Source organism: Ursus americanus, chromosome 10 (genome assembly GCF_024610735.1).
Source record: "Ursus americanus isolate L20-20 chromosome 10, mUrsAme1.1.p, whole genome shotgun sequence".
NCBI lineage: Eukaryota > Metazoa > Chordata > Mammalia > Carnivora > Ursidae > Ursus > Ursus americanus.
The window spans coordinates 70577063-70602259 of NC_142136.1; the positions used below are offsets into that span (position 1 = coordinate 70577063).

General features: G+C 38.7%; 2 protein-coding genes across 8 annotated transcripts in view; one reads left to right on the forward strand and one right to left on the reverse strand.

The window, feature by feature from the left end:
- FLT1 (fms related receptor tyrosine kinase 1) overlaps nt 1-4355 on the forward strand; it is a 171316-nt gene extending 166961 nt beyond the window's left edge. For both annotated transcript variants that reach the window (XM_045797039.2, XM_087865221.1), the window contains one exon: nt 1254-4355. In XM_045797039.2, the coding sequence (XP_045652995.1) occupies nt 1254-1455 (202 nt within the window). In that variant the 3' untranslated portion in view covers nt 1456-4355. The remainder of the gene's footprint in view (nt 1-1253) is intronic.
- Nucleotides 4356-9553: 5198 nt separating this feature from the next.
- PAN3 (poly(A) specific ribonuclease subunit PAN3) overlaps nt 9554-25197 on the reverse strand; it is a 126766-nt gene continuing 111122 nt past the window's right edge. For 5 of the 6 annotated variants that reach the window (XM_045797044.2, XM_045797043.2, XM_045797042.2 and 2 more), the window contains 5 exons: nt 24612-24751; nt 22092-22221; nt 21558-21622; nt 14901-15039; nt 11062-12492 (listed from right to left, as the gene is read on the reverse strand). In XM_045797044.2, coding sequence (XP_045653000.1) covers nt 12352-12492; nt 14901-15039; nt 21558-21622; nt 22092-22221; nt 24612-24751 — 615 coding nt within the window. In that variant the 3' untranslated portion in view covers nt 11062-12351. Of the gene's footprint in view, nt 11042-11061; nt 12493-14900; nt 15040-21557; nt 21623-22091; nt 22222-24611; nt 24752-25197 lie in introns of those variants that run through there. The other variant, XM_087865222.1, reaches the window with a different exon arrangement.

The window sequence follows — 25197 nt, forward strand, 5'->3', positions numbered from 1 at the left end:
ATCTTCACACTTGGGTCCTTCTACCGCAAGCACCACGATGGTACCCGAGCTGAGTCCCCTCAGAGGGTGGGGGCCCTCGCGAAGAAGACGTGTGTAAGGGAGGAAGGAAAGCAGCCTACCCACAGCCTTTTGCTCCCTGTTTTGGAACACTTAATCTAGATCTCCGTGAAGGAAAGCCATAACCGCGCCCTTGACTCTGAGATTAAAAATATAGAAAACGCTTGACGTGTTAGTCCAGAACCAATTGAAATAATGTTGGTAGCACACGAGCGTGTTCCAGTGCCAGCAGGAGGAACCCGACAACTGTGAAAGGGCAAGAGCAGCTTTCCTTTCTTGTGCGTCTGTGTCAGGCTGGATGTCACACAGAGAACCAGAAGCAAGTTTCTCCTCCTTGGAGCCCTGCTAGCGACAGGCCCGTAACTTCAGTTTTCTCGAACACAAACGTGGTAGGAAGACACCTGTACTGCCCTGTTTGTCTGAAGCTCTCTTCGCTTCTGGAGGCTGTTGTAACACATCCCCACCAAGCTAGCGGCTTCAGCCAAGAGAAACTTACCCTCCTGCAGCTCTGGAGGCCAGAAGTCCAAAATCAAGGTGTTGACGGAGCCGCCCCTCCTCCGGAGGCTCTGAGGGAGCACCCATTCCGCACCTTGGCCAGCTCCTGGCGTCTCTGGGCATTCCTTGGCTTGTGGCCGTGCCCCCCCGCTCCACCTTCAACCCCCACCTTCTGCGTGCGGCCGCGAGTCTCCATCAGCCTCTCTTACAAGGGTAGTGAGTGTATTTAGAGCCCACCTGGGCGATTCAGGCTGCGCTTAATCACCTGTCCTGCCGCACGAGTATTCAGCCTCTGTCCTACAGAGTGCTAGTCGCAGGTGCCAGGGATTTGAGATCAATTTATTTTGGAGGCGGGAGCATTTCTCAGCCTACCACAGTAGCTAAGTGGCCCAAGGGCAGGGGGGGGCCATACCCGCCTTGGAATTATTTTCCACCCGGGACTGTGCATTTGCAGTGTCTATTCACCCGGCCCACCCCGCGGCCAGAGGAACGCATCCTTCTGCCCAGGGCCACCAAGCTGGCAGTAGAGAAGCAGCAAGCGGCTCTAGAACAGAGACTGACCTGAGACTGAGATGGGCTTCAATAACCATTAACTCTAGGACAGTTACGAGCAAGGACCTAACAGGAAGGGGTGGACGTTAGTCTTTGTTTTCAGGAAATCAGTTTTGTCTATTTAATTTTGTTCTCTTTTCTCCGTTTAGCTTGAGAGTAACCAGTAAAAGTAAGGAGTCGGGGCTTTCTGAGCTCACGCAGCCTGCTTTCTGCCATGCCGGGTGTGCGCACGTCAACAGAGGCCGGCGCAGATTTACGTACGACAACTCAGAGCTGGAAAAGAAGATTTCGTGCTGCTCTCCTCCCCCAGACTACAACTCGGTGGTCTTATACTCCACCCCGCCTGTCTAAAGTTTGACATACCACCTTCTTTCTAGAACCACACAAGTATTTATGCCCCCTGAAAACTAGCTTTTGCCAGTATGACACATATATAAATTTACACCTTTACCCTTCCACAGGAGCAAGCTGCCTTTTGTGATTTTTAATAGTGCTTTTTTTTTTCTTTTTGACTAACAAGAATGTAACCCCAGATAGAGTAATAGTGACAAGTGAAAAACACCACTGGTAAATCCTCACATTATTCAGTGTGTTAGAGAAGCCTTTTCTAAGCCCAATGACTTACCTGCTCCTACCCCCAAGACCACAGGGCATTGGATGAGTCAGGAGAGGCACTGATCACACGGTGTAGTGTGGACTCCAAGGGGCCAGCCGCCGGCGCCCTAGAACCGGGAGGCAGCGAGCCCTAAGCCGGCCTGTGCAATGTCTCCGGGGTCCTCTAGCAGATGCAACGTGGAAGGAGGAGAAGGAAAGAAGGGAGAAAGGAAGAAGAGAGCACACAGGACAGAGCACTGGAGAGAAGAATTTGTACTGTCCCATATGGGCAGGGAGTAGGAGAGGGCTATCAGCCATGACAATGCAGTGGCTTCCAAACCCCGACCGAACCCGGTCCACATGGAGGACCCAGCCAGGGAGCAGACAGGACAGAAGGATGAGGGGACATTTTCTGGATTCCGGCAGGCAAGAAAAGGACATATTTTTTTGAAACTACAAATTTTAAAATCTTAGCTATGGGACTGGATCTATGCCTATTCCCATATATGACACATTTTGAAATTTCTAGCACTGGGCTTGGTGCCCAGATCTGGGCCGAGACTACAGGCCCCTCTAGCAGGATACACTGAAAACTCACCTTGAGCTAAGCTGGCTCCATGGCATGATGGCTTCACACCTAGCAGGTTGCTCAGAGGAAGCTAATCGGAATGAGTTTGGTCTGTCAGGGTTACCTGTTGGGCTTTCAGCCACATGACAAAAATATTGTCAGATACTATTTTAAGTATTAATACATAATCAAGACACTTCACTCAATTTTTTACATTAACCTGTTTTGTACAGTTATAAAAGGAAGTTGAGGAGGATGAAAATGAGTCTTGTGGAGGGTTTCCTCTACACCAAAACCAGGATAGATGGAGCAAAAACAGGATGAACAGAGTGGAAACCCCATCTCTATACCAACTCACTGAAACAGTTGGGACCCAAAGGATAGGAAGTCAGTCATGCTTCCTTTGTAATGGGGATTCTACTATCTCATGCTAGTCTACTGGAAAGATGTGGAAGAACGTTAACCAATGTTTATTAAGCACTTTATGCTCCTTGAGAAAAAAGGTGATATGTAATTTATGCAAGATACTTTTAGAATTGGGACTCAGGATATTAGTTAATGAGCCATCAAGAGGAGAAAAGCCTCTTTTCATCTGCTTTGGATCTTGCCTTGGGTCTGAGCATGATGGAAATAGGGAGACAGGGTACACAAGGGTGCCGACTCTTCAGGGTCTGAAGACCCTGGATCTCTCAACTGGCTCTGTTTGATGCTATGTATTTAGGATGTATGCACCTTCTAAGGCCAGTCAAGGCTGGACAGGCAACAGTGAACTGCTGCTTCTGGCAGTAGAGACGAGTATGCTTCCCTTTATGCAAGTAACTTAACTCTAGAACCTGAAATTAGAAGAATCTTTGCTTCCTTCCCTGGCGTCACATGCTGGTTTCAAAGTTCTTAGTATAAAGAGATGGGACAGTCAGCACACCCCAAGTGAGGCAGCAGGTGCCCCAGCGGTGGCTCTGCTCGGGAAGCCTCTGGCCGGCAGAGAGGTGAGGCAGGCCTCTCCATCAAGAGCTCAGTCCAAACAAAATCAGGCCAGGGCCAGAAGAGGGGACGAGCTTTGTTCTTCCCCCTCTTCGCGTGCACAAAAGCACCTGGGACAGCTGGCGACAGTATCAACCAGGTAACCAGAAGGAGGTTCAATAGGGGAGATAAAAGAAGACCTCAATCAATTCTCTCGTGCTTTCAAATCAGATAAGGATCCAGCAATGAGGGAAAACAAAAACCTTTACTTCTATGTACCACATCTTGGTTTCAATAATCTAATTCTTAATTGTTCAGAGACCTTAATAATGTCATCTTTCCAAAAGAAAAAAAAATAAACATGTACTAGAACTATGTTAATTCAGCTGCTTCAAAGACTCAGGTTTATATCCTACACGAGTACTTCAGTCAACAAGGGTTCCATCTAGAGTCTTAACACAGAAAGAAAATGGAAGCTTGCAGGAATGAGTCTATCTAGTGGCAAAGTGCTTGCCACGGATTGGTTCGTCTACTAGCCCTGAACATTTATTAAAAAGCACTGAAAATTAAAAGACTACTAATCAACTGATGATATTATTAGAACCATTTGTCATTTATGACAAAGAATAGTTGGCACTAACGAGTAAAGCGGCATTTCCTTTCAGGATTCGTGAGACCATGTATGTGTAACAGTGTGGGTGGAATGGGACTGAAACCATATGCAAGTCTGTATCTAGTTAGTCTAAGAAACGATGGTCAGACCTTAGTTTTAGCCCATGGAACAAATTTGTCCCAATCCTGAGAAATGTCATGTAGGTCTTCTAGCTGTGCCTTGTTTCCCAGCCCATAAGAATGTCACACATGAAACAGATACTTGCCTGCCCCTTTTCATTGGTGAAAGGAGGAGCGCATCTTTGACTGACAGTGGTAGTAACTGTATGTGTATATACGTGTGTGTGTTTTGTGCGTAACTATTTAAGGAAACTGGAATTTTAAAGTTACTTTTATACATACCAAGAATATATGCTGCAGATATAAGTAAGACTTAATTTGGTCCTACATCTCTAGTCACTATGAATGTATTTTGTATGCTATCTTCATATAATAAATTAACTTCTAAAGACATCTACATATTTTCTCCAATTTGCTTATTCGTGAAAAAAGGGGTCATGGGTTACCTTGGGAGTGAAAGACTGGTGCTCTGAGGGATCTCATTAAATACCAATTATGAAACAAGAAAAATCAAGCAAGCACTCTGAAGAGAGGGGCAAAGAGCTTTCCGCGCCACAAGATGGCCGCTCTAAAGCATCAGTAAATCAAAACCCAGAAAACGACACAATCAGAAGTAAATGTACAGACCGAGTGCAAGTGCTGGCTGCAAATGGAAGTGCCCTCAATTAAAAAAGAGGTGGGTTTTCCCAAACACTAATTTTCAGCTAAGAAATAATGATGATAATTACAGGATGTGTGTGCACATTTCTGTGTGTGTATTAAGAGATGGTAGATAATTAGACAAAAGCCTAAGACACTAGAGCTTCCCTAAGAAAAGTACACCAGCCAAATATCCTTCACTTGTGTTTTGGTGGATTACATCGTAAGAAGAGAAATAATTCAGATCATCACTAATAGACATGTGACCAACACATTGTCTTGGAAAGTGGTCGTATCATCATGAGGAAACTAGATTGGAGACATCTTGTAAGGGAAACCAGGCCTCCTCTCTTTGGGACAGAGGCAAGAAAAAGGAAAAATGACTCATTCCAATAAATGTGTGGTTAACTGAAGAGGGCATGAGGCATTTTATCTTCATGAATATGAAATCCTTTAAAAATATTGTTGGTTTTCATAACTTAATAAGAGTAAAGTCACTCATTGAAGCACATGATTTGAAGAATGCTCGAGGAATTGGTGTCACATCATAGTTTAGAAATTTTCTCATGACTCTGGAAACTTATAGTACATTTGGGAATTGTTGTGGGTTTTTGTTTTTGTTTTTTTTTTCTTTCTTTCTTTCTTTCTTTCTTCCAGCAGAAGAATGGCCCAGTAAGGTTTACTGGACTCCTTAGTGTTAAACATATTACCAGACTTTTGGGTTTCACAGGCCAGTAAATTTTATAAAAATATCCTGGATCCCCACACAGGGATGACTAGCCTTCTATTTTTTGAACTCAGGATATTTTAAGGGAGAAAAAAACAAAACTAACCCAAAACAAGATGCCACAAATGTTCTATTTCTTGGTCTGGGTGTGGTAGCTAGGTGTGTTCGTTTTGTGATAATTCAGAGCTATATACTTATCTGCAAACTTGTGTGTATGTGTGTGCTATTATTCAATAAGATTATTAAAAGAAAAAAAAAGCCCATTTAATATCACAACTTTTCACAGAAGACCCATTTAAAAAAGAGTAAGGGCTTCATCTCAGAAGAAAATAGATTAACTTCATAGGCCAGCAACTATTCTAAGTGCTTTAGAGGAATAAACTCATTCAATTTCCAAAGCAATCCAATGCAACTGGTACCGTTAGTTATACCCACATCAGTGGGAAGATTGAAGTCGTCAAGAGAACTTCAAAATCTCACCCTCACATCTACCCGCCGGCCAGCACCCGTACTGACACAGCCAGCCTTCTCTGCTGGATGGCCTGTCAGCACATGTCCTGACCCTGCTGGATTCCTTCCTACCCTCAAGGACATGGCTCCAGAAATTCAGCACCCCCTCACCGCCGTCATCTGGTCCCTTTCCCACTACATCAAACATGCTATTCTCTTTCCCGTGTTACAAAACAAAAAAACTTCCATCCTTCCTTTCCCCTATCATCCCATTTCTTTACTCCTCTTTACAGCAAAATTCCTTGAAGTGGTTAGTCTCTGTTTCCGATCCTTCCCCTGCCAAATACTCTTAAACCCACTCAAACCTAGCTTTCTCTGTCACCCTCATGGACACCGCTCTTGATAAGGTTATCAGTTCCCTGCAAACTGCTAAATCCAACGGCCAATTTTCAGTCTCAATCTTCCCTGACTCATCAACTCGACCCTTACTCCTGAAAGTACCTATTTCAACTTTGATTCCAAGATCTTGCACACTTTTCTTCCTATTTCACGGGTCATTCCTGTCCCTCTAGTTTACCCTAGGGCTCTGCCCTTGGACTTTTTCTTCATCTGTACTAACTCCCTTCATGATCTCAACCAATCTCAGGGCTTTAAATGACATCTATGTAATGACTTGCAAATTACATGTACAGACCAGATCTCTCCCCCCAGACTCCAAACTCACACGCGTACGTGTTAAGTTGACATCTCTTGATGCTGTGGCAGACTATATTTTCCAAAAATAGTGGCAATAACATCTCCCATCCCACATGACCTTAGGCAACGTGCCCTTGCCACTTTCCCATCAAATTCTTCTCCCCTAGAATCAGAGATGCCTTTGTGACTCACTTGTAATCAACAGAATGTGGCAGAAGTGACACTGCATGACTCCGAGGCCAGGTCAGAAAAGATCATGCCCTTTCCACCCGTCTCCTGGTACACTCATGCTCCAGAAGCTCCCACTAGAGACCGGGTCCCCATGATTGGAGAAGCCTGAGCCACAGGGTGGGGCCACCTGTAGGTGCTTCCACTGACAGTCCCCAGCTGAGCCCTGCTTTTAAGTCATTCAGTCCCAGTGCCAGACCAGATGATTTCAGCCCCCAGCCATTGGAATTTTCCCAGCAAGGGCCCCAAACATAATGGAATAGAGATAAGCCATCCGGCTGTGCCCTATCCAAATTCCTAACCCACAGAATTCCTGAGAATAATAAAATGGTTGTTGTTTTATGCCATTAAGTTTGGAGTCATTAATTACAAAGTAAGTAACTGTAACAAATGCGTACTGAACATCTTAAATTTAACAGCTCCCAGACCAAACTCCCAATTGTCTTTCCTCACTTCCCCATCCTTCTTGCCTACCTTCGAAAGAAACCTTTGTTTCTAAATCTCTTTCAATTCAGTAGAATCCTCCATCCTGTGAGCATCAGGTCAAAATTTCTTAACAGTGATTTTGACTTCTTTTCTCACTCCATAACCAATAATCAGGATGTCCTTTTGGCTCTGCTTTTGAAAAATATATTCAGAATCTAATCACTTCACACCACCTCTACTGCTATCACCCCAGTCCAAATCCCTATCATCTTTTGCTCTATTGCAAGAGCTTCCTAACTACTAACCAAAGCAATCCGTTTTAATTGTATCAGGTTTTTCAACCGCTCAAAATCCTGCAGCTTCCCCTTTCAATGGGAGTAAAAGCCAAAACAGCCCTAAAATGGTCTACAGAACACTACCCTCCTTCCCCATTACCTGACTTCACTTCCTTCCTCTTCTGTAGCCACACCGGCCCCTTTGCCATTCCTCAAACACTCCTGGCACGTTCCGACCGCGAATTCTTCTCCCTCAGATACCGCATGGCTGGCTCCATTACCTCTAGTCCTTGCTTGAATATCACCTTCCCAGCGAGGGCTACTACCGGATAATCCCACTTGAAATTCTAGCAGCACCACCACCATATTCCCCACATCTCGAGCTGCAAGATGAAACACAGGATAACCAAATTTGAATTTCACATAAACAGATTAATTTTGTAAGGCAAATGTGTCCCATGCAATACCTGAGACATACTTAGGCTAAAAAAGAAATTATCCATTGTTTATCTGAAATTCAAATTCAACTCTGTGTTCTCTATTTTTATTTGCTCCATCTGGTAACCCCACCTACATCCTTCACCCTACTTTACTTTCTTTCCATAGCTATTATTACCTCTTAATGTACTATGTACTTTGTCTTCTTCCCGCTAGAATGGAAACTCTGTAAGAGCAGAAATACTTGTCTGTGGTCAGAGTTGCTCTGTTGGTTCCTCTAGAGCAATGCCTGACATTTAACAGGCATTCAATAAATATTTAATGAATGAGTGAATCCCAATTCATTCCACTGTGAGTAAGTGGTTTCCCAAGATCACAGAGCTCCAAGTGATAGAGCCAGTATTTGAACTCAGGTCGTCTTGTTCTGGCAAGCTGGTTTCTTAACCACCATACAGACTATTTTTAATAAATGTTAAGGACATGTGTTTTAGAAGTCTTTCTTCACTGGGGCACCTGGGTGGCACAGTCAGTTAAGCATCCAACTCCTGGTTTCAGCTCAGGCCCTGATCTCAGGGTTGTGAGATCCAGCCTCGCACCGGGCTCTGTACTCAGTGTGGGGTCTGCCTGGGATTCTCTCTCCTTCTCTCTGCCCCTCCCATTCATGCTCTTTTTCTCTTTCTAAAAAATAAAGAAGTCTTTTTATAAATAAATAAATAAACAAATAAATAAATAAAGTCTTTCTTTACCGCACGCCTTCCCCCACACTTGTACAGAAGGTTATTTTACAGATGCACCCCTAATTCTGTAATTGCTCAAGGTGGAGGGAAAACACCTGTTTTTGACCATTCAGAGCACAGGAGAGGAAAGTAATAAAGCCGTTTTGTATCTCCGTTCACCAGAGTGTATGAGATGTAACACTGGTCTAGCTTTAACAGTATTTTTAATGTTTTCTCTTATGAAATTTAAATCTAAAAGATCCCCCAAAACATCCTCTACTCTAGGCGGACTAGCCTTTCTTCCCCATGAACCTACAATGGTCATTTTTATTTGCCATCAAATCCATGGATTTTTTTTTTCCCCACAAGATCCTTCTACACTTATTCTCTCTCTCTCCTCTGAATTTCTAAAAGCAACTCACCCGTTCCTTCAGCTGAAAAGAATCCCTCCTTCCTCTTTACTCTAGTTACCCTTCACCTAGGCCTCAAGTCCCTTCTCACTTTCTATTCTGTATTTTTTTTCAACTTTTCAAATGTACAGGAAATAAACACTAGGTACTCAGATTCAACAAACGTTAACATTTTTGCCATTTTTGACATCTACTCTTATATTCTGAATAATGTTTCTGGAGGACTAGGGGGGAGGGGCACTCTTCACCTATATGGTAAATTCCTGAAGTACTGCATCAAAGGCTAGCCATATAGCATTCCCTATCCTCTCACATAAGTCTTCCTTCCTAAACTACACAGTAAAAGCCATGTATTACAGAGAAAAGTCTGAGTATAATGATGAACTTTATAAATAACAAGTACTCACATCTGCACTTTTAGTACCTAGAATAGATCCAAGTAGGCATTTAACAGATATTTGGTAAATTAATGAGTAAACATGCCACTGACAATTCCTCCAAACACACAGGAAATATTTAGCCTTTGAAATCCTGATCATAAGGCAAACATCATCTTGTTAAATAAACTGGTACCAAAAAAAACGACAAACTTCTCTGTAATTCTTTATTAAAAATACGGCTGTACACATAGAGACTGAAAACAGGATTAAAGATGAATAACCCATATTGGGATCATGACATCAGAACTTAACATACTGGTGCTTTTAGGGAAGTTGTTGACATCCAAACCACAGAACCAAGGTCAAAAGCAAAATACAAAGGTACCCTCAAAAATATTTACAATGAAGTAAATACACTAACAGAATTTAAAATAGGTACAAAAAATTGAAATGACCAACGTTACATGATTTCAAGGGTTGTCCTTTCTGTGCTTTGATCTGTCATAACAGAAGGAATGGGAAGTTTATATCCTTAATTTGACTATTCTCAGATATTAAAATCTTCCTATGAATTAAAAAGACTAACTTTTAGACAACCTCTTAAGTGGAATTACACTATGGAAAAGAGGGCTCCCCCAAAAAACACCTAAGCAGAACTAAGAGTTCTACTGAAACCATTCCCAATAAAAACTAAATGAAAAATAAATATAAAACAAAGCTTAAAAAAAATATGTATTACCTGACACCAACTGTTTTCTGGCTGACAATATTTACTCATGAAAACATATCAGCTGTCTACCTTTATATTCAAAACCAAGTCCTGAGGTTACTAGGGGCTGAAGCAAACTAGCACTTAGGATGCAAACATTCTTGGGTTTGTGATTTGAACCTGCCTTGCAGAGGGAAGTTTGCTGGTCTATACAGGATGAGAAATTCAAGCCCTATTTTACCCCTGCCCTTCCTTAGCTTTCACAAAACATTGGTCCACAAATTAAATTTTCAAAAAGTTCCCAGACCCCAAAACTAAAATAGATGATCCCCTTTCATTTTCAAAGAAAACAATATTGGAAAAAATCTCCAGCCCGCTTATAAATTAAGCATTTCATATTTCTTCTAGAATACAAGTAGTTCTTTTTTGTACAAAAGAATTACAATATGATTTGTCAAAAAACATATAAAAAGACAGCTGCTCTTCCTCAAATACATGAGCTAATGATAAAAGACTTTTGCATGTTAATGTCTCCAAGTTCTTGTTCCTTTTACATAAAAAAGAACATTATGGTGGCAAATGTTAATTATCCTTTGAATATTGAACATTATGTTCCTTTAAAATCCATCCAGATCAAATGCAATAATTGATTCTCTTTTTAACTCAACAACTGATGCTACCAAACGTGGACTCAAACACACTTGTTAAAATGTGTAAAGCGTGTTCTTTAGTCTTCAAAGCTTTCAGGTGAGGAAAGGTGTTTTTTCTTGATGCAAATCTCAAGGCAGAGAAAATCGTTTTAAAGCTTATAAAAAGTGGACAGAGAAATATTAAAAACTTCTCTGAAAACTACAAATATGTGTAATTATTAAAATTGAAGACCGTAACATCAGTTGCAAGTGCTTGGAAGTCTTTCCTGACCTTTTGAGTTCCCACATTTTCTTCAGAGTTGCATGGTTGAGCACCCAGTGCTAGTAAAACATTCAGTGCTGGGAAAGGAGATAGAGTCTTCATTACTGGTTTTTTGTGAAAGAAAATTCCTATGTATTTGGCAGTCTTCAGTATCAAAGTATAGGTATTTCATTAACTAGAAATTCCATGAATACCCAAGTTTGGCGACAACTGCACGTCCAAATATTAAGAAAACTAAGAGGAGGAAAATTCCAAACTTTTGAGATTGACTTATTCAGGAATATCCCACAGAGTGAAGTTATTATCAAAAGTACTATTACTTTGGGCTAAGCAGTGACTGCAAAGGCACAGCAGATTGTTATCCCTCCCGATTCAGGCTGTAAAACTTCAGAAAGCTCTTGATGCCAGACCACTGCTGTGTTTAGTTCATCCTCTGAACAGTGTCTCTGTGTCTGTATCCAGTGTAAAGTACCATAATAAAGCTGTGGTTCAAAGAACAGAACTTTATACAAAAAAGCGAACTGGAAAGAATCTAAAGCAATATACTCCTGAACTTCAGGTCTTTATCAGAATTTTTTTTTTCTGTTAAAAAATTGCATAAATGTAAATATATCTGACAAGCAGGGAAACACCTTTTTTTTAAAAAAGACTCTGGTTGAATTTGGAGCAAAGAGCTCTATGTGCTCCTTAAGTTCCTGTTTATCCAATCCTCACTCAGAAAGGATTTAAATCTACTGATGGGGGAATTCGTATCCAGCAATTCACTGATCTCTTGTGTGTTCTTAAAAACAAAACAAAAAACCCCCCAAAATCTCCATTTGAACTAACAGTGTGGGTGGCATACAGAGCTTGCATACAATACTCTTACAAGAATTATACACTATACTGTACTTCTGTGAAATTATTTACCTGGTCCATTACGTTATTCAGGGCAACCCATCCCCAAAAGAGCAAATTCTGCAACCCTCAGTGACAAAAATGCTGCCCAGCATTGTTTCCCAAAAAGGTCCTTGCAAATAGTTTCCCTTAATAAGTAAGTATACAATGTGGCAAAAGTTCAAAGATCAGAAAAAAGTCTTTAAAAAATTAAAATTAGTGCATATACAAGTGGAAAAAAACAAAAGCGGGAACACCATTCACCTAATGGTGCTCCTTAATCTAAAATAAATTCTTCACAGATATGGCCCCAATGGCAGCCACAGCTCTAGGATAAGTGGAACATTCTTCCTTTCAAGTAACAGTGTACCTGACTGAAGTGCAAGCAGCTTTGCTCATCTCCTGTTTGTTTCCCGAATGTGAAATGAGAGGATGAGAACAGTTCAGCTGTAGTGCAATTTGCTATCGGTTAAGGTCCTCAGCCATGTCCTGCGTGCTTTTTCAGCAAATACTACAACTGACCATTTGCAGCTGCAATCAGTTCTTGAAAAGTGTTTTCGAAGCAGCGCTTTAAGTCACTATAAGTCACCACAAGTACACTCTTCTCGTCTCTGGAAATGAGGCTTATTTTTTCGGGCACACCAGCATCTAACTGAAACAGAGACACAAATAGGAAGTTCATACCAGGCAGAGGATAATCCATTTTATCTGTTTTAGCACAACTTTTGCAACAACGATTAATACTGTAAAAATTTCTGTCATATTCCCTTCTAGATATACGTAAGCATTTTACATCACTAATCGGTATGCGCACTTTTCAACTTGGATGTTTCCACCTATCTTTTATGCTTCATACTTGTCTACATTATATTCCATCATTTCATTATTCCAATATCCTTTTTTTTTTTAAGTAAGCTCTACACCCAACGTGGGGCCTGAACTCACAACCCTGAGATCAGGAGTCCCACGCTGTAAGCCAGCCAGGAGCCCCAGGATCTTCCAGCTTTCTTGTGTCACAAACTATAGAGCCATGAACTTATTCATCTACTTAATGTTTTTTCTTCTGTAGAATTACTTCCTTAGGATAAATACTTAAAAATATAAATAATGAATCAAAAAGTACAAATAGTTTTATAGCTTAATACATACAAGCTGAATAGTTTTCCAAAGTGTATCAGAAACCACTGATTTATGAGTTGTACCAATTTACAAGCAACTCCATATCAAGTGCATGCCTTGCTACTTTTATGTACATTTTTGATGAATGCTACCAGATGTTTTCCTACATTTACTTGTGTTATTTCCACCGTATGAATGCCAGTTTATGATCTTTACCCACTCATCAGTCAAGATTTGGTAGTAATATTTTAATGAGGTCTTTATAAAGCATATATACGAATCCTTAGTCCATCCAATAACTTATCTTGTTACGGTTTTCACTTTTTTTGGTTAGTTTTTGACGTACATTTTTCCCTCCTTTTTCAGTAATTCATTCATCAAAATGTTTAAAATTTACTAATTCTGAAGGCTCAAACTTTCAAATCATTTTACCAATTTATTTGTCATAATTTCCACCAAAATATGCTATGTAAGGTTTTAATTTTTACATCATCAATACGGCCATCCATCCTTTTAATTTATTACACTCTTTCCAGACTTAGAAAATTATCATACTTTCAAATGTGGGATAAATTTTATTTACTACTAGTTATTTTATGAAATGAAATAGAATTTTCTTCAAGTTGTCAATTACCCTAATATTCATTAAATAATCTTCACTTAAGATATCTGTCCATGGCTTAATTTCATAGGATCTACCTGCCAGTGTTTACACTAGTGCTACATATTTTTAATTACTGGTGCTTTGATACTATGGACACTATTTTCTAAAATCCAGTAGAATTGTTCTCCACTCATTATTTTTAAGAAAAATGTCTTCTCCTTAAGGAAAAGAGCAAATAAATATATTAGTCATACTGGATTAGTTCAATGGTACATACAGTTTGTTCTGTCTTAATGTAGATTATTGACAATACTCTTTTTAAAGAGTTTTAAGGAAGTTCAAACAAGGCAAAGTAGCGCCTAAAAACAAAAACCACGTTTTTCCTCAAGAGCTAAGCACGCTGTATGTTACCAGCTCTACACCCTCTGCCACGGTAGGTATTTCCTCTAGTTCTTGTAATTCAGGGGCAGTTTAGACCAGGCGTCGGCAAATGGTTTCCATAAAGATGGCCAGAGAGTAAATGCCTTAAATTTCAGGGCCGCACAGTCTCTGTCACATATTCTTCTTAATTTTGCTTTTGTTGTTTTGTTTTTACTATCTTCTAAAAATGTCAATACTATTCTCAGGTTGTGGACTCTACTAGTCTCAGGTCGTGGGCTCTACAAAACGGGCTGTCAGGCCACAGTCTGTCGACCCCTGAGATTTAGATATAAACCTATACAAAGACTAGGACTTACCTCTGGAGACCCGTCCTACACTCTGTGATTCCAAGTAATTCATAAGGAAACTGCATTCCTTCCTTCCTTGGTAAACTGTCTCTCTCCTAGCCCTTTCAAAAAACACAAAGCTCACCTCTCGAATGAACTGATACATCTCCATCTCCCTAAGTTCATCTACTCACCTAATTCTCCGTTTAGAGCGCTGGGCCTACTGTGCTTCCACTACTATAACACTGGATTACTACACCCACAGTTAACAGTAAAGGAACGGATAACATGTAAGACATTTAGCAAGACTCACGATGACTTAAAAGAAAGGAATTCAACTTTTAAAAAATATTTAAATATAAGCTTTTTTGTTTTTCCCACCCATTGTTTTTGTGACATTTTATCACAATGAAAAGATCCACACTGAAAAATTCTGTAATTATTCATGTCGATGTTAACCTGCCTAGTCTAGAAATTCAGATCAAGCAGATATAACTGATAATTATTAAGAAAATATGTTCCAGGCTGGCGCAGAATACATCTACACTTAAGCCTCTTAGTATTTGTAGAAGTTGCAACTCTGCAAACTGTAGATGGCATTGTGATCTTAAAAATCCAGATACAAATTACCTTGTTAAGACAAGAAATGATATGACTGAGGTCAATCCAAGGAGCACCCGCTTCTGTCACCTGATGGAAAAGATGATCCCTAAAGAGTTTCAAAAGATAACGGTCTCCAGTCTCCGACCAGGTAGGATCCTTCTGAAACCTGGGGAAAGGTCATATTTTACCTCAATAACTCATGCTGTCTGTATACCACATGGCCACGGTGATTCTTCAGACTCCACACTATTTTTATTGTTTTCTCTGATAAGTAAGTGTAGGGTTTGTGTGTGTGTGTGTGTGTTATTTTTTAATGCTCCTAAAGTTATACAGGGAGGCTAAAAAAAATTCATTTTCAAATTTTTGTGCAGATTGCTAAATTTTTTAAAAATAATTTCACACACCATGAAAGGATATGAATGCCAGTTTCTAATTCTCAAAGGCAATCATCCCTTACCCACTCCTATTTTATAATCACTTTCTTATTTAAGCTCCTACCATTAGATAAAACGGAGGAAAAAGAAAATGTCTTTAAAGATCTTTAGAAATAGGTTGAAAGAGAGTCTTTTCCTCCTCTCACCTTTAGGATACGGAGTGGAGAGTTACGATCAGATATTGTTCAACTTTACTGGTAAGCATAAAATAGAGAAATGCTGAAGGAAACAAAAACAGGGTAGATTTTGGTTTCCTACCATCATGAGCAGATGGGAGAGTGTGCTGCGAAGAACTAGAGAACAGTGACAGTGATCATCTGGTCAAAATGACCACTGTCACTTTCCAGTGACCTCTGGAACTTATGGTCTAGTGAGGAAAACAGACGTTCAAAATAACCAAAGAAAGTTACATATTGAGATAATGCCATTAAGAAAAAGGGAAATGGTACACAACAGAAATGTGAATTCATCTGGGAAGGAAGGGAACCTTTCCAGAGGAAGCAGTGGATGCTCTTCCCAGAGGAAGTACGCCCTAGTTAGAGGCATCAGTATTGGCAAGGAACAGAGCATGCAGCCCTTCAGAAACTTAGCAAAGGTCAGTGGCTGGATGGCTTTGAGCGTTGGAAAAGAAAGAGGCCAAGGGAGAGACAGAGAGTAAGAGCAAGGAAGGGAAGAGAAAAAGACAAGGACAAAGAGGGAGAGAAGGCAAGAGAGAGAAGGAGAAAATTAAAAGAAAAAAAAATGAGGCAGATCTGAAGCAAAGAAAAGAAGGGAGAGATCAGATGATGCAGTCTTGGTTAAAAAACTAGGTCTGGGGGAAAAAAACAAACAAACAGGTCTGTCTTCTAAGAACAAGATGGAAAGCCTACCACATAGTTGAAACACAATCCTCTGAGTTTTGCAAATCACTCCAGGGACTTGCAATTAAAATGCTAATTAAACACACCCATTTATCTCAGTTTCCTTTCAAAACCCCGACAAATTGACAATAAATGTCTAAAAGGGGGTATAATAAACATGCAAGGACAAAGTGCTCGGGAGCAACAACAGAAGAAAAAATTGGAAGGTGAAAAACAGGTAAGTGATAGGATCAGCTGACTTGAACAAACTGAACTCCAATGCTACAGAAGGCACACACGAAAAAGGGGGAGCCACAAAAGCAGCCATACCAGTGAGGCCCAGGAAGGGCAACCATTGTACTACTAAAAGTGCAGGAATGGATTAAAGCTGGAAAGAGCAGAACTGGATGAAAAGTTCTATAAATAACAAACAGATAACCTCTCTCTCATCCCTGCCTCCACTTCTGCTTTGCAGAAATTTGCCAGAAAGGTACCAAAAATCTTTCTAGACAGGGTGAACAAAGAAGCTCCAGCCTCCAGGATGCCAGGAAGAGCAAGAGATGGTAGCTAAGACTATTTAACCAATACTTTGCTGCTACTTTGGCTACCCAAAGCTAGACTACAGGTTTATACTACAGATAAAAGTTTGCGGATTTTTTTTCTGGAAACTGACTTGCCCAAGAGAAATTCTGACATTTAAGAGTCCACCAAAAACAAACAAAAATTATACGCAACAATATCACACTACTTTACCATACATTCTACAATCCTTGACCCCGCAATGAGCTTTCCATTAGCTTTTTAGATGAAAAAGGTTATTTTTTAAAAAATTTATTATTATTTTTTTTAAGTAATCTCCGTACCCAACGTAGGGAATCAAACTTACAACCCTAAGATCAAGAGTCACATGCTCTTCCAACTGAGCTAGCCAGGTACCCTGAAAAAAGGTCATTTTAAATATGAATGCACACCCAAGGATCAGAAATTCATTGGAGAATGAAACAAAACAAAACAAATTCTTGTTTCCTATGAGATATTGCAGGGAACAGAACAGAACTTAGAACAAAACAAAACCGAACCCAAAATCTATAACTGAGAGTCTCAGAGAAACAAGGATTAGATGCTGTAAGACAAACATTTAGAGAACAAAAAGTTCTTCAAAATTAAAAATATGACAGCAGAAACTTAAAAATTCAAAAACATATTAGAAAAAAACCTTTATTTTTACACAAATAAAATGAGATAATTATCTAGAATGTAGAACAAAAAGATACAATACAGAAAACAGAGGAGAATATAAGAAAATCAATTGCCATGGTCTAACATCTGAGCAATAGGAATTTCAAAGGGTGAAATTATCAAAGAAACAACGAAGACAACTTCTCAGAACTGAAGGACATCAGTTTCCAAGATTAGAATGGTGTACCCACCTGTTAATTAATCAGAATGAATCAAAAAACCCCACACCAAGGCAAATCACTGACTTTCTGAACATCACTGATAAAGATTCTAAAAGCGCAGGGCAAGGAAAGGGTTTGAAAAGAAAATGGCTTTGAATCTGGAAGTTAAAAGACAATGGAGCACTGCTTCAAGTTTTGACAGAAATCATCATTACTATTACCTAACTATGTACTAGAGGTACTAGCTAACACAATCACTCCAGAGAAATTAAAAGTATAGAAATTAGGAGGAGGAAATACAACTACAATTATTTGGACATAGGACTATGTATCCGAGAAACCCAAGAAAATCTAGTGAAAAACTATCCAAACACTAAGATATCACAGTACAAAAATAAAACAGAAATCAGTAATTTTTACGTCACTGATAATAAGCAATCTAAGAAGAAAGAATTGGGGGGGATTCGCATTTACAATAGCAGTAAGAAAAAATACCTAGTAAACTCGAGCGTGCTACAACAACATAAGGAACAACTTAAGCACTAAAGAACAGTAAAGGTGTCAACAAGTATGATGACAGACCATTATCTTGGTTAAGAAACTCAACATCTATAAACACAAATGCTCCTTAAGTTTATTAATAAACATGTTATCTTCTCAATAAAAGTACCATCAGGTTTATTGATTTTTTAAACAAAAAGCTGAGTCTAGAATTTATACAGAAAATTAAACAATTTTAGGAAAACAACAAAAAACAGGCAATGAAATGGAGATAAGAAAGAATAACACCTACCAGATTTGAAAATGTTAGTCATTAAAATACTAATGTGAAAGAAGTGCTGCCTTAAACCAGTGCAGAAAAGCTAGACTATTCGATAAATAGCTTTTGGGCCACGGGGTAGTCTTCTGAGAGGAAAGGGTGGAGGAGTGGAATTCATACCTCACACCCTATATAAATTCCACATATATAAAAGTTTAATATGAAAAAAAATAAAACCATAAGTACTCTAGAAGAAACCATGAGGTACTTCCTCTAAAATCGTAGGAGTAGAAAAGGCCTTTTTAACTTTCTAACTATGATTCAAAATCCAAAAGCATAAAAGAAGTTTGATCAATTAGACTATATGTATAAATGTCTGCATGGAAAAAAATTAAGCAGAGTCAAAAGAAAAATAACAAACTAAAAATAGAATGATCACAAAGGATAAATCTCTCTAGCTCCTATACATCAAAAAGACAGACAACTGAACTGAAAAAAAAAAAATGAGCCACGGATATGAAAGACAGAAAAAGGAACAGAAATGGATCAAAAACATAAAAATGATAGGCAACATGCTTGTAAGAGTTAATACAAAATAAACAGCACAGAGATTTAATTTCTCATCTATCAGGATGACAAACATCCATGAGCTAAAAAAGTATTGTTGGTGAAAGGCTCTCATGCATCGTACACTGGGCAACCCTTCTGTAAGGGTTTACAGTCACACATCCACAGACCTAACAATCAAACTGGGCCTATATTCATGCACACATAAAATTAAGGAAGCGTAAGTCAGTCCCCACAGCACTGTTCATACTAGCAAAACACTGAAAACTCAAATGTCTATTGATAAGGAATGAGAGAAATAAATTATAGTGTGTCCACAGAATGGACTATTACATAGCTATATAAATTATGGAAGCAGAGCCTTTACATTAAGAGCATGGACTCTGGAACCATACTATCTGGATTTGAATTCCGGCTCATACACTCACTGATGATGTGACCCTGGAAAAGGTACTTAACCTCTTTTTTTTTTAAATAAAGATTTTATTTCTTTATTTGAGAGAGAGCGAGAGTGAGAGAAAGCACAAGCAGGGGGAGGGGCAGAAGGAGAGGGAGCAGCAGACTCCCCATTGAGCAGGGAGCCTGACATGGGACTTGATCCCAGGACTCTGGGATCATGACTTGAGCTGAAGGCAGACGCTTAACCAACTGAGCTACCTAGGCACCCAGCATTTAACCTCTTTATGCCCAAATATCTGTTAAGTGGGAATACTAATAGTACCGCATTACAGGGTTGTTATGGGGAGTAAGGTTAGGTCATATTTGTAAACTACTGAGAATAGTGTTTTGTATACACCAAACATACCTAAACAAAAAGATTTACAAAATATAGTTACGAGGAAAAAGCAACATACAGAATACTGTGCATGGTTTACAATTTGTATATTGTACATATTAAAAAGGGGGAGGAGGGAGATAAGAATATATCATTGTGATCTGGGAAGAGTATAAAATAAAGATTAGTGGGAGAAAGTGGAGAGACTGGAGCTGTTACAAGTACGAGAGAATTTTTTTCACTGCAAATCCTTTTCTGCTTTTTAAAAAACTGGTTCATATTAATCTATTCAAAAGATTTAATTAATAAAAAGAATTTTCTGAGGACTATCTAGAATTTAATACCCATCACACTATCAATAAAGTGTAAAAATAGAATAAAGATATTTTCAGACTTACAAAGACTCAAAAAACTCACCTTTCTCAGGAAGCTACAGGAGGATGTGCTCCAATAAATCAAAAGAATAAACCAAGGAAAAAAGCAAGAAACGGGGTATCCAACACAAAGGGAGAGACAATGATAATTCCCGGGATAATAGTGAAGGGAAGCTCCAGTTCTAAAGTGTGAGTGTGAGCAGGCTTAAAGCGCAACCAGCCCAGATAGGAACAGAAGGACAGAGGCTCCAGGGGCAATTTCTCTAAGGGGGAGAAAAAAAAAGGAACTGATAGGTTACCTATTTTTGACCATATGGAAAGGTGTTTCATAACTCTGGCAGTGAGTCTGGAATAAACTGGTGGTCAATTTTTTTCATTTGCTTAGTTTTCTATATAAGATAATTATTAACCCCAGGAAAACAAAAATCAAAAAACACAATACAAAAGAAAGAAAACACAGTCATGGTTTACTAAGTGGTGCAGCTATTAAGAATATTTACCCTGTGAAACTGATGTCAACACTGAATAAAGATTTAACTCAAAATTATGGGCTAGGTGGTAGAAGGTGAATATGTGTGTGTGTGTGTGTGTGTGTGTGTGTGTGTGTGTGTGTGTGTGTCTGGTTAAGGGAAGGGGGTGTGAAAGATAAAGCCTCATCTTCCACAGGACAAAGTCATTAGCTGAGTTAAATACTGGTGGTGGGGGGGGATCAAGAAACAGTACTATAAGCATATTAATTTAAAAAAAAATAAATGCCAGAAGAAACAGATAAAAGTTTGGTTTGTTTTTTTTTTAATGTCATCTTCTCTTCATTCAGAAAAATTATCACAGAAAATACTAATTGAGTTTTTCTTTTTAACTTTGAAGAAACGGAAGTGAACATAAATTTTGTGGTCAAAAAAACTCCCTCAAGCAATATTTATTGTATCATCTATCTCTATTAACAGAGGTAACGTTCCTGAAACCTAACTTACACTACAGTGACAACAGCTATAATACTATTCCATCTATCTCTGACAGTTACCACTTAGTACAGACATCAACCCTACTTCTTTCCTGAACATATGGTAACTTTAACTTGCAAATGAGGCAGAACTAAATGACAAATAATGTAAGGTGCTGGTGTCACTGGTATGACTGCTATAAATAATGCCCTTTAATAGAAGATAAGGGGCCTGAAATAATTAGACGGGTCTGAAGTCTCTGACTACGATAAACTGAACTGACCACGCTTCAAAAAGGAGACATGGTACAGGCAGCATTGATACTCATCAAACACTCCCTCATGTACAAACCATGACAGAGATTTCTAACAGTATCTTTTCTGTACGTGTATGTGTGTGTGGAATCCCTAAGAACAACCAGATCTAGGTGACAGTTAAAAAACAGCATCCTAATGGCTGACAACAGGCTTAAGGTCCCTTCACATGAGAATTTTTCCCTTTTTCCAAATAAAACCCAGTAAGAATAAGGAATACTCATTCCTGTTAGCACCCTTGATTGAAAATATATTGTAAAATACTGTAAATCCTTACTCCGGCCTCTCATTGATTGTTCCCAATTTTGCTAGAAGCCTAAACAGTCTTCCATTTTGAACCTCCTATAAAACATTTTGAAAAGAAAGAGAGTATTAATATTCCAGCTAACTGAACATAAAAGCAAAATTTTACAAAACTGGTATCCTTCACCAGTATTACCTTTAAACAATAAATCCTAATATCCCCACCTTTTGGTTATAGTTTTGAATGTGATATTTCCATTTCATTCAACAGTAATACTCAAGAAGATCATGCAGCTGGCCATTTTTAAGAATGGTTAAAGTAACTTACATGAAAAAAAAAAATCAAGATTGTGTCAATTGACTGTAGCAAAATCATGAACAAAAAAGAAAACAAATGCCCAGAGGACATAAGAAATTAAAATACTGAACGTTAAGTTTGGACAAATATATCTGCAAACAGTCTTTAGCCAATTATGTACTCTATTTAGCACAGAAATTACTATGTTTTATATCTCTCTACATACATAGGTGCCAAGTGTGTAGATCTCTTTTTAACTAGACTCTTTACCTTTGCAAGGTCTTCCTCTATGACATCATTTCTCATTTGAGCAGCATCCAATTGAGTATAAAATCGAGCACCAATCATGGGCATGATGTCATTTACACTTCGCATCCTGTTTTGGTCAGTCAACAAATACCTGCCAAAAATAAAGAAGAATCACTTGAATGACAAACATGTAATTTAAAAAACAACATAACCCACAAGCACATAGCTGCTGCTGCTGCCATCACATTAGTGTACATAAATTTGAAAACATTATTTCATGCAAGTCAAGTTCACTTTTAAGGTGTAATGATTTCTCTGGAAAATTTGAGGAGCCAAAAGAAGAAACAGTCTCTTTCTCTATATTTTTGCTATTATGAAAATGAGAAAGGCAAGTTGAGTTAGGGTTATACTTAACCATTTCCATTCTCAAACCCTTCCTTACAATAGTGGGGCATGAAAAGACTGTTACAAACTTTTTTGAAGGCATAAAACGGCGGGTGGTTGTAGCTGAAGGGATTTTTCCATTGCTCTGCAAAATAATTTTTGAACTAAAACTGGGTCATCAATTTTGATAAATCAAACAAGGGTCAACTTTTGAGGAAGCTGCCTTCTACTCTGCAACTTCATTTACCAGTTGTCATGGTATATTTATTCTGAGAAATCTTCATGAACTAACATACATCAGAAGAGACCAATTCAGTTTCTTCTACCATAATAACTGAGGCAGAAAAATACTACATTTCGAAAAGCTACCTGCTTAGAATACAAAGATGACCATGCCCTGTTGCTGCCTATCCTGACAGGTGAGCCATTTCCTAACCATTCTCATTAAAGGAGCCTCCCCCCCCCGCACACTCTGCTTATAATTCTATCTAATTTTCTTCATAGCACTTAGCACTACCTGCAAACACCTTATTTGTTTACATGTTTGTTACCTCCTCACCATTAGGGTGGGGATTTTGTTCATCTTGTTCAAAGTATCTTCAGCACCTGGCACAGAATAGGCATTCTTTTGTTGAATAAAACACTCCTGTGGATAATCTATGTCTTAGCTATTTATCTGTAATTACTGACAAATTTATATCTAACTACTTGGAAGTTATTACAAGCTTTGTGACTTTGGCAAGTTACCTTACCTCTCCATGCCTCAGTTTTGTCATCTCTAAAATGGAGCTAATTTATAGGGTTATTGGGAAAATTAATTAATTTGCATCAGTTCAAAAGTGCCTGATACACGGTTTGTTGCTCTATAAAGTTGTTATTAGTTCGTATGAAAGTACGGCTTTTTTATTTACATTTTATTAGACAAAATTTCAAACATTTATGAAAGTAGATAGAATAATATAATGAATGTCCATGTACCCATCACCCGGTTTTGACAATTATTAACATATGGCTAGTTTGTTACATTTATATCCTTTACTCTAAGTTTCTAAAAAGAAAATTTGGAGATTAATACTTGAGATTATTTAAAACATCCTAGATGTTGCAAATTAAGGCTAGGAATCACTGCTGTGAAAATATATAAAACAAATATTTTCATTTGAAAGAGCAGTCATCTGATTATTAATAGGAACACTGGGCAACCACTGGCTTCCAAGGCTCTGTCACGAGCAGGACATTTACGTTAGTATAACAAAGCACAGAAGGGCAGCCGCATCCTCTAACCCTCAATTCCATATCCAGGGCTAGTCCAAAAAGAAACTCAATCATCCAAGACTACACAGAAAAATCAGAAGGAATAGCTGAAAACTAAGACACTGAAAAGGATCAATATGCTCCAACTGCTTCTAGAACAGAATAGGAAAAATGTCAAAAGATAGCCCAGCATCTGTTCTCTAGAATAATTCAGAATAAGAGTTATGGTTGTCCACCCTCTGGAATTCCCCAATGTTAGATGTATCTTAGACAGGTGTGTGTCTAAGTCCCTCTGTGGTGACCGTACTCCACAACAGGTTTCTATTAAGTCACATACATTTCAAGCCTATACTCAAGGACTACTTGAGAGTCTGAAGATACTGGAGAAGAAGCAAAGGGACCTTTATGAACATGCTTTTCTGGAATGAATGTTTTGGCCACAGAGTCTGTAACTGGATTGCATCTAACTTTTATTTATGACAGCTTTCAGAGAGATACCGAGCACTCCCTAGAGCAGCCCTGTCTACAGAACTTTCTCAGATTATGGGATGTATTAGCCAGAAGCTACATGTGTCTTTCGAGCTCTTGAAATGTGGCTAGTGCAACTGAAGAACTGATTTATTTTATTTCAATTTAAACTTAAAAGGTTTATGTAGGTAGTGGATACCAATGCAACTTGAGAGGCCAAATGTTTAAAACATCAATAACCAAACACATTGGTATATGAATTTATTCAAAGAAATATACACTTAACAATAAAGAAATTAAAAGTTGTTTAACTTGTGTTATGCCTGATTTTGAATAGTAAGAACTAAAATAGAATTACTATTAAAAGGCCTTTATGAAAAAGCTGTCTTATCTCATATGATCATTACATACATTTAATCATATAGTAAAACTTACAAAATCAGATTCTTCAGGTCAGAGGAGTAGTTGATTGTCACCAGTTCCATGGCTTTCTGTAAATTCTCTCGCTGAATTCCTGCCAAAGAGTTGCAAGCCAAAGCCAACACAACTTTTCCTAATGATATCAGATCTGCTTGCTGACATGAAAGAATAAATGTAACTTTTAATTTTTATTTTATAGGTACAAATGTAATACACTGACACTACTGCTGGCACCTTTACAAAAAAGCTACAGAACTCCCAGCACAGGGTTCTCAAATATTGGTGCTCAGAGTCACCTGGGAGCTGTAAGATGATTTCTGAGCCTCTCCACCAGTAGGTCTAGGTGAGCAGGCCCAACATTTTTAAAGCACTCAGGTAATTCTGATGAATATAGCTCCAAAAACATTACTCTGAGCAATTCAAACGCTAACTATAGAATTACTGTTTTAAATTTTTAAAAAAAAATTTTTTTATTTAGACAGAGCTGACATTATTACAAGAAATTTAAGGCTGGTTACTATATACTCACTTTACAATGATCATTACAATTTATAATACGCCCCCTTTCACTTTCCATTATACCCAAAATACAGTGGGAGTT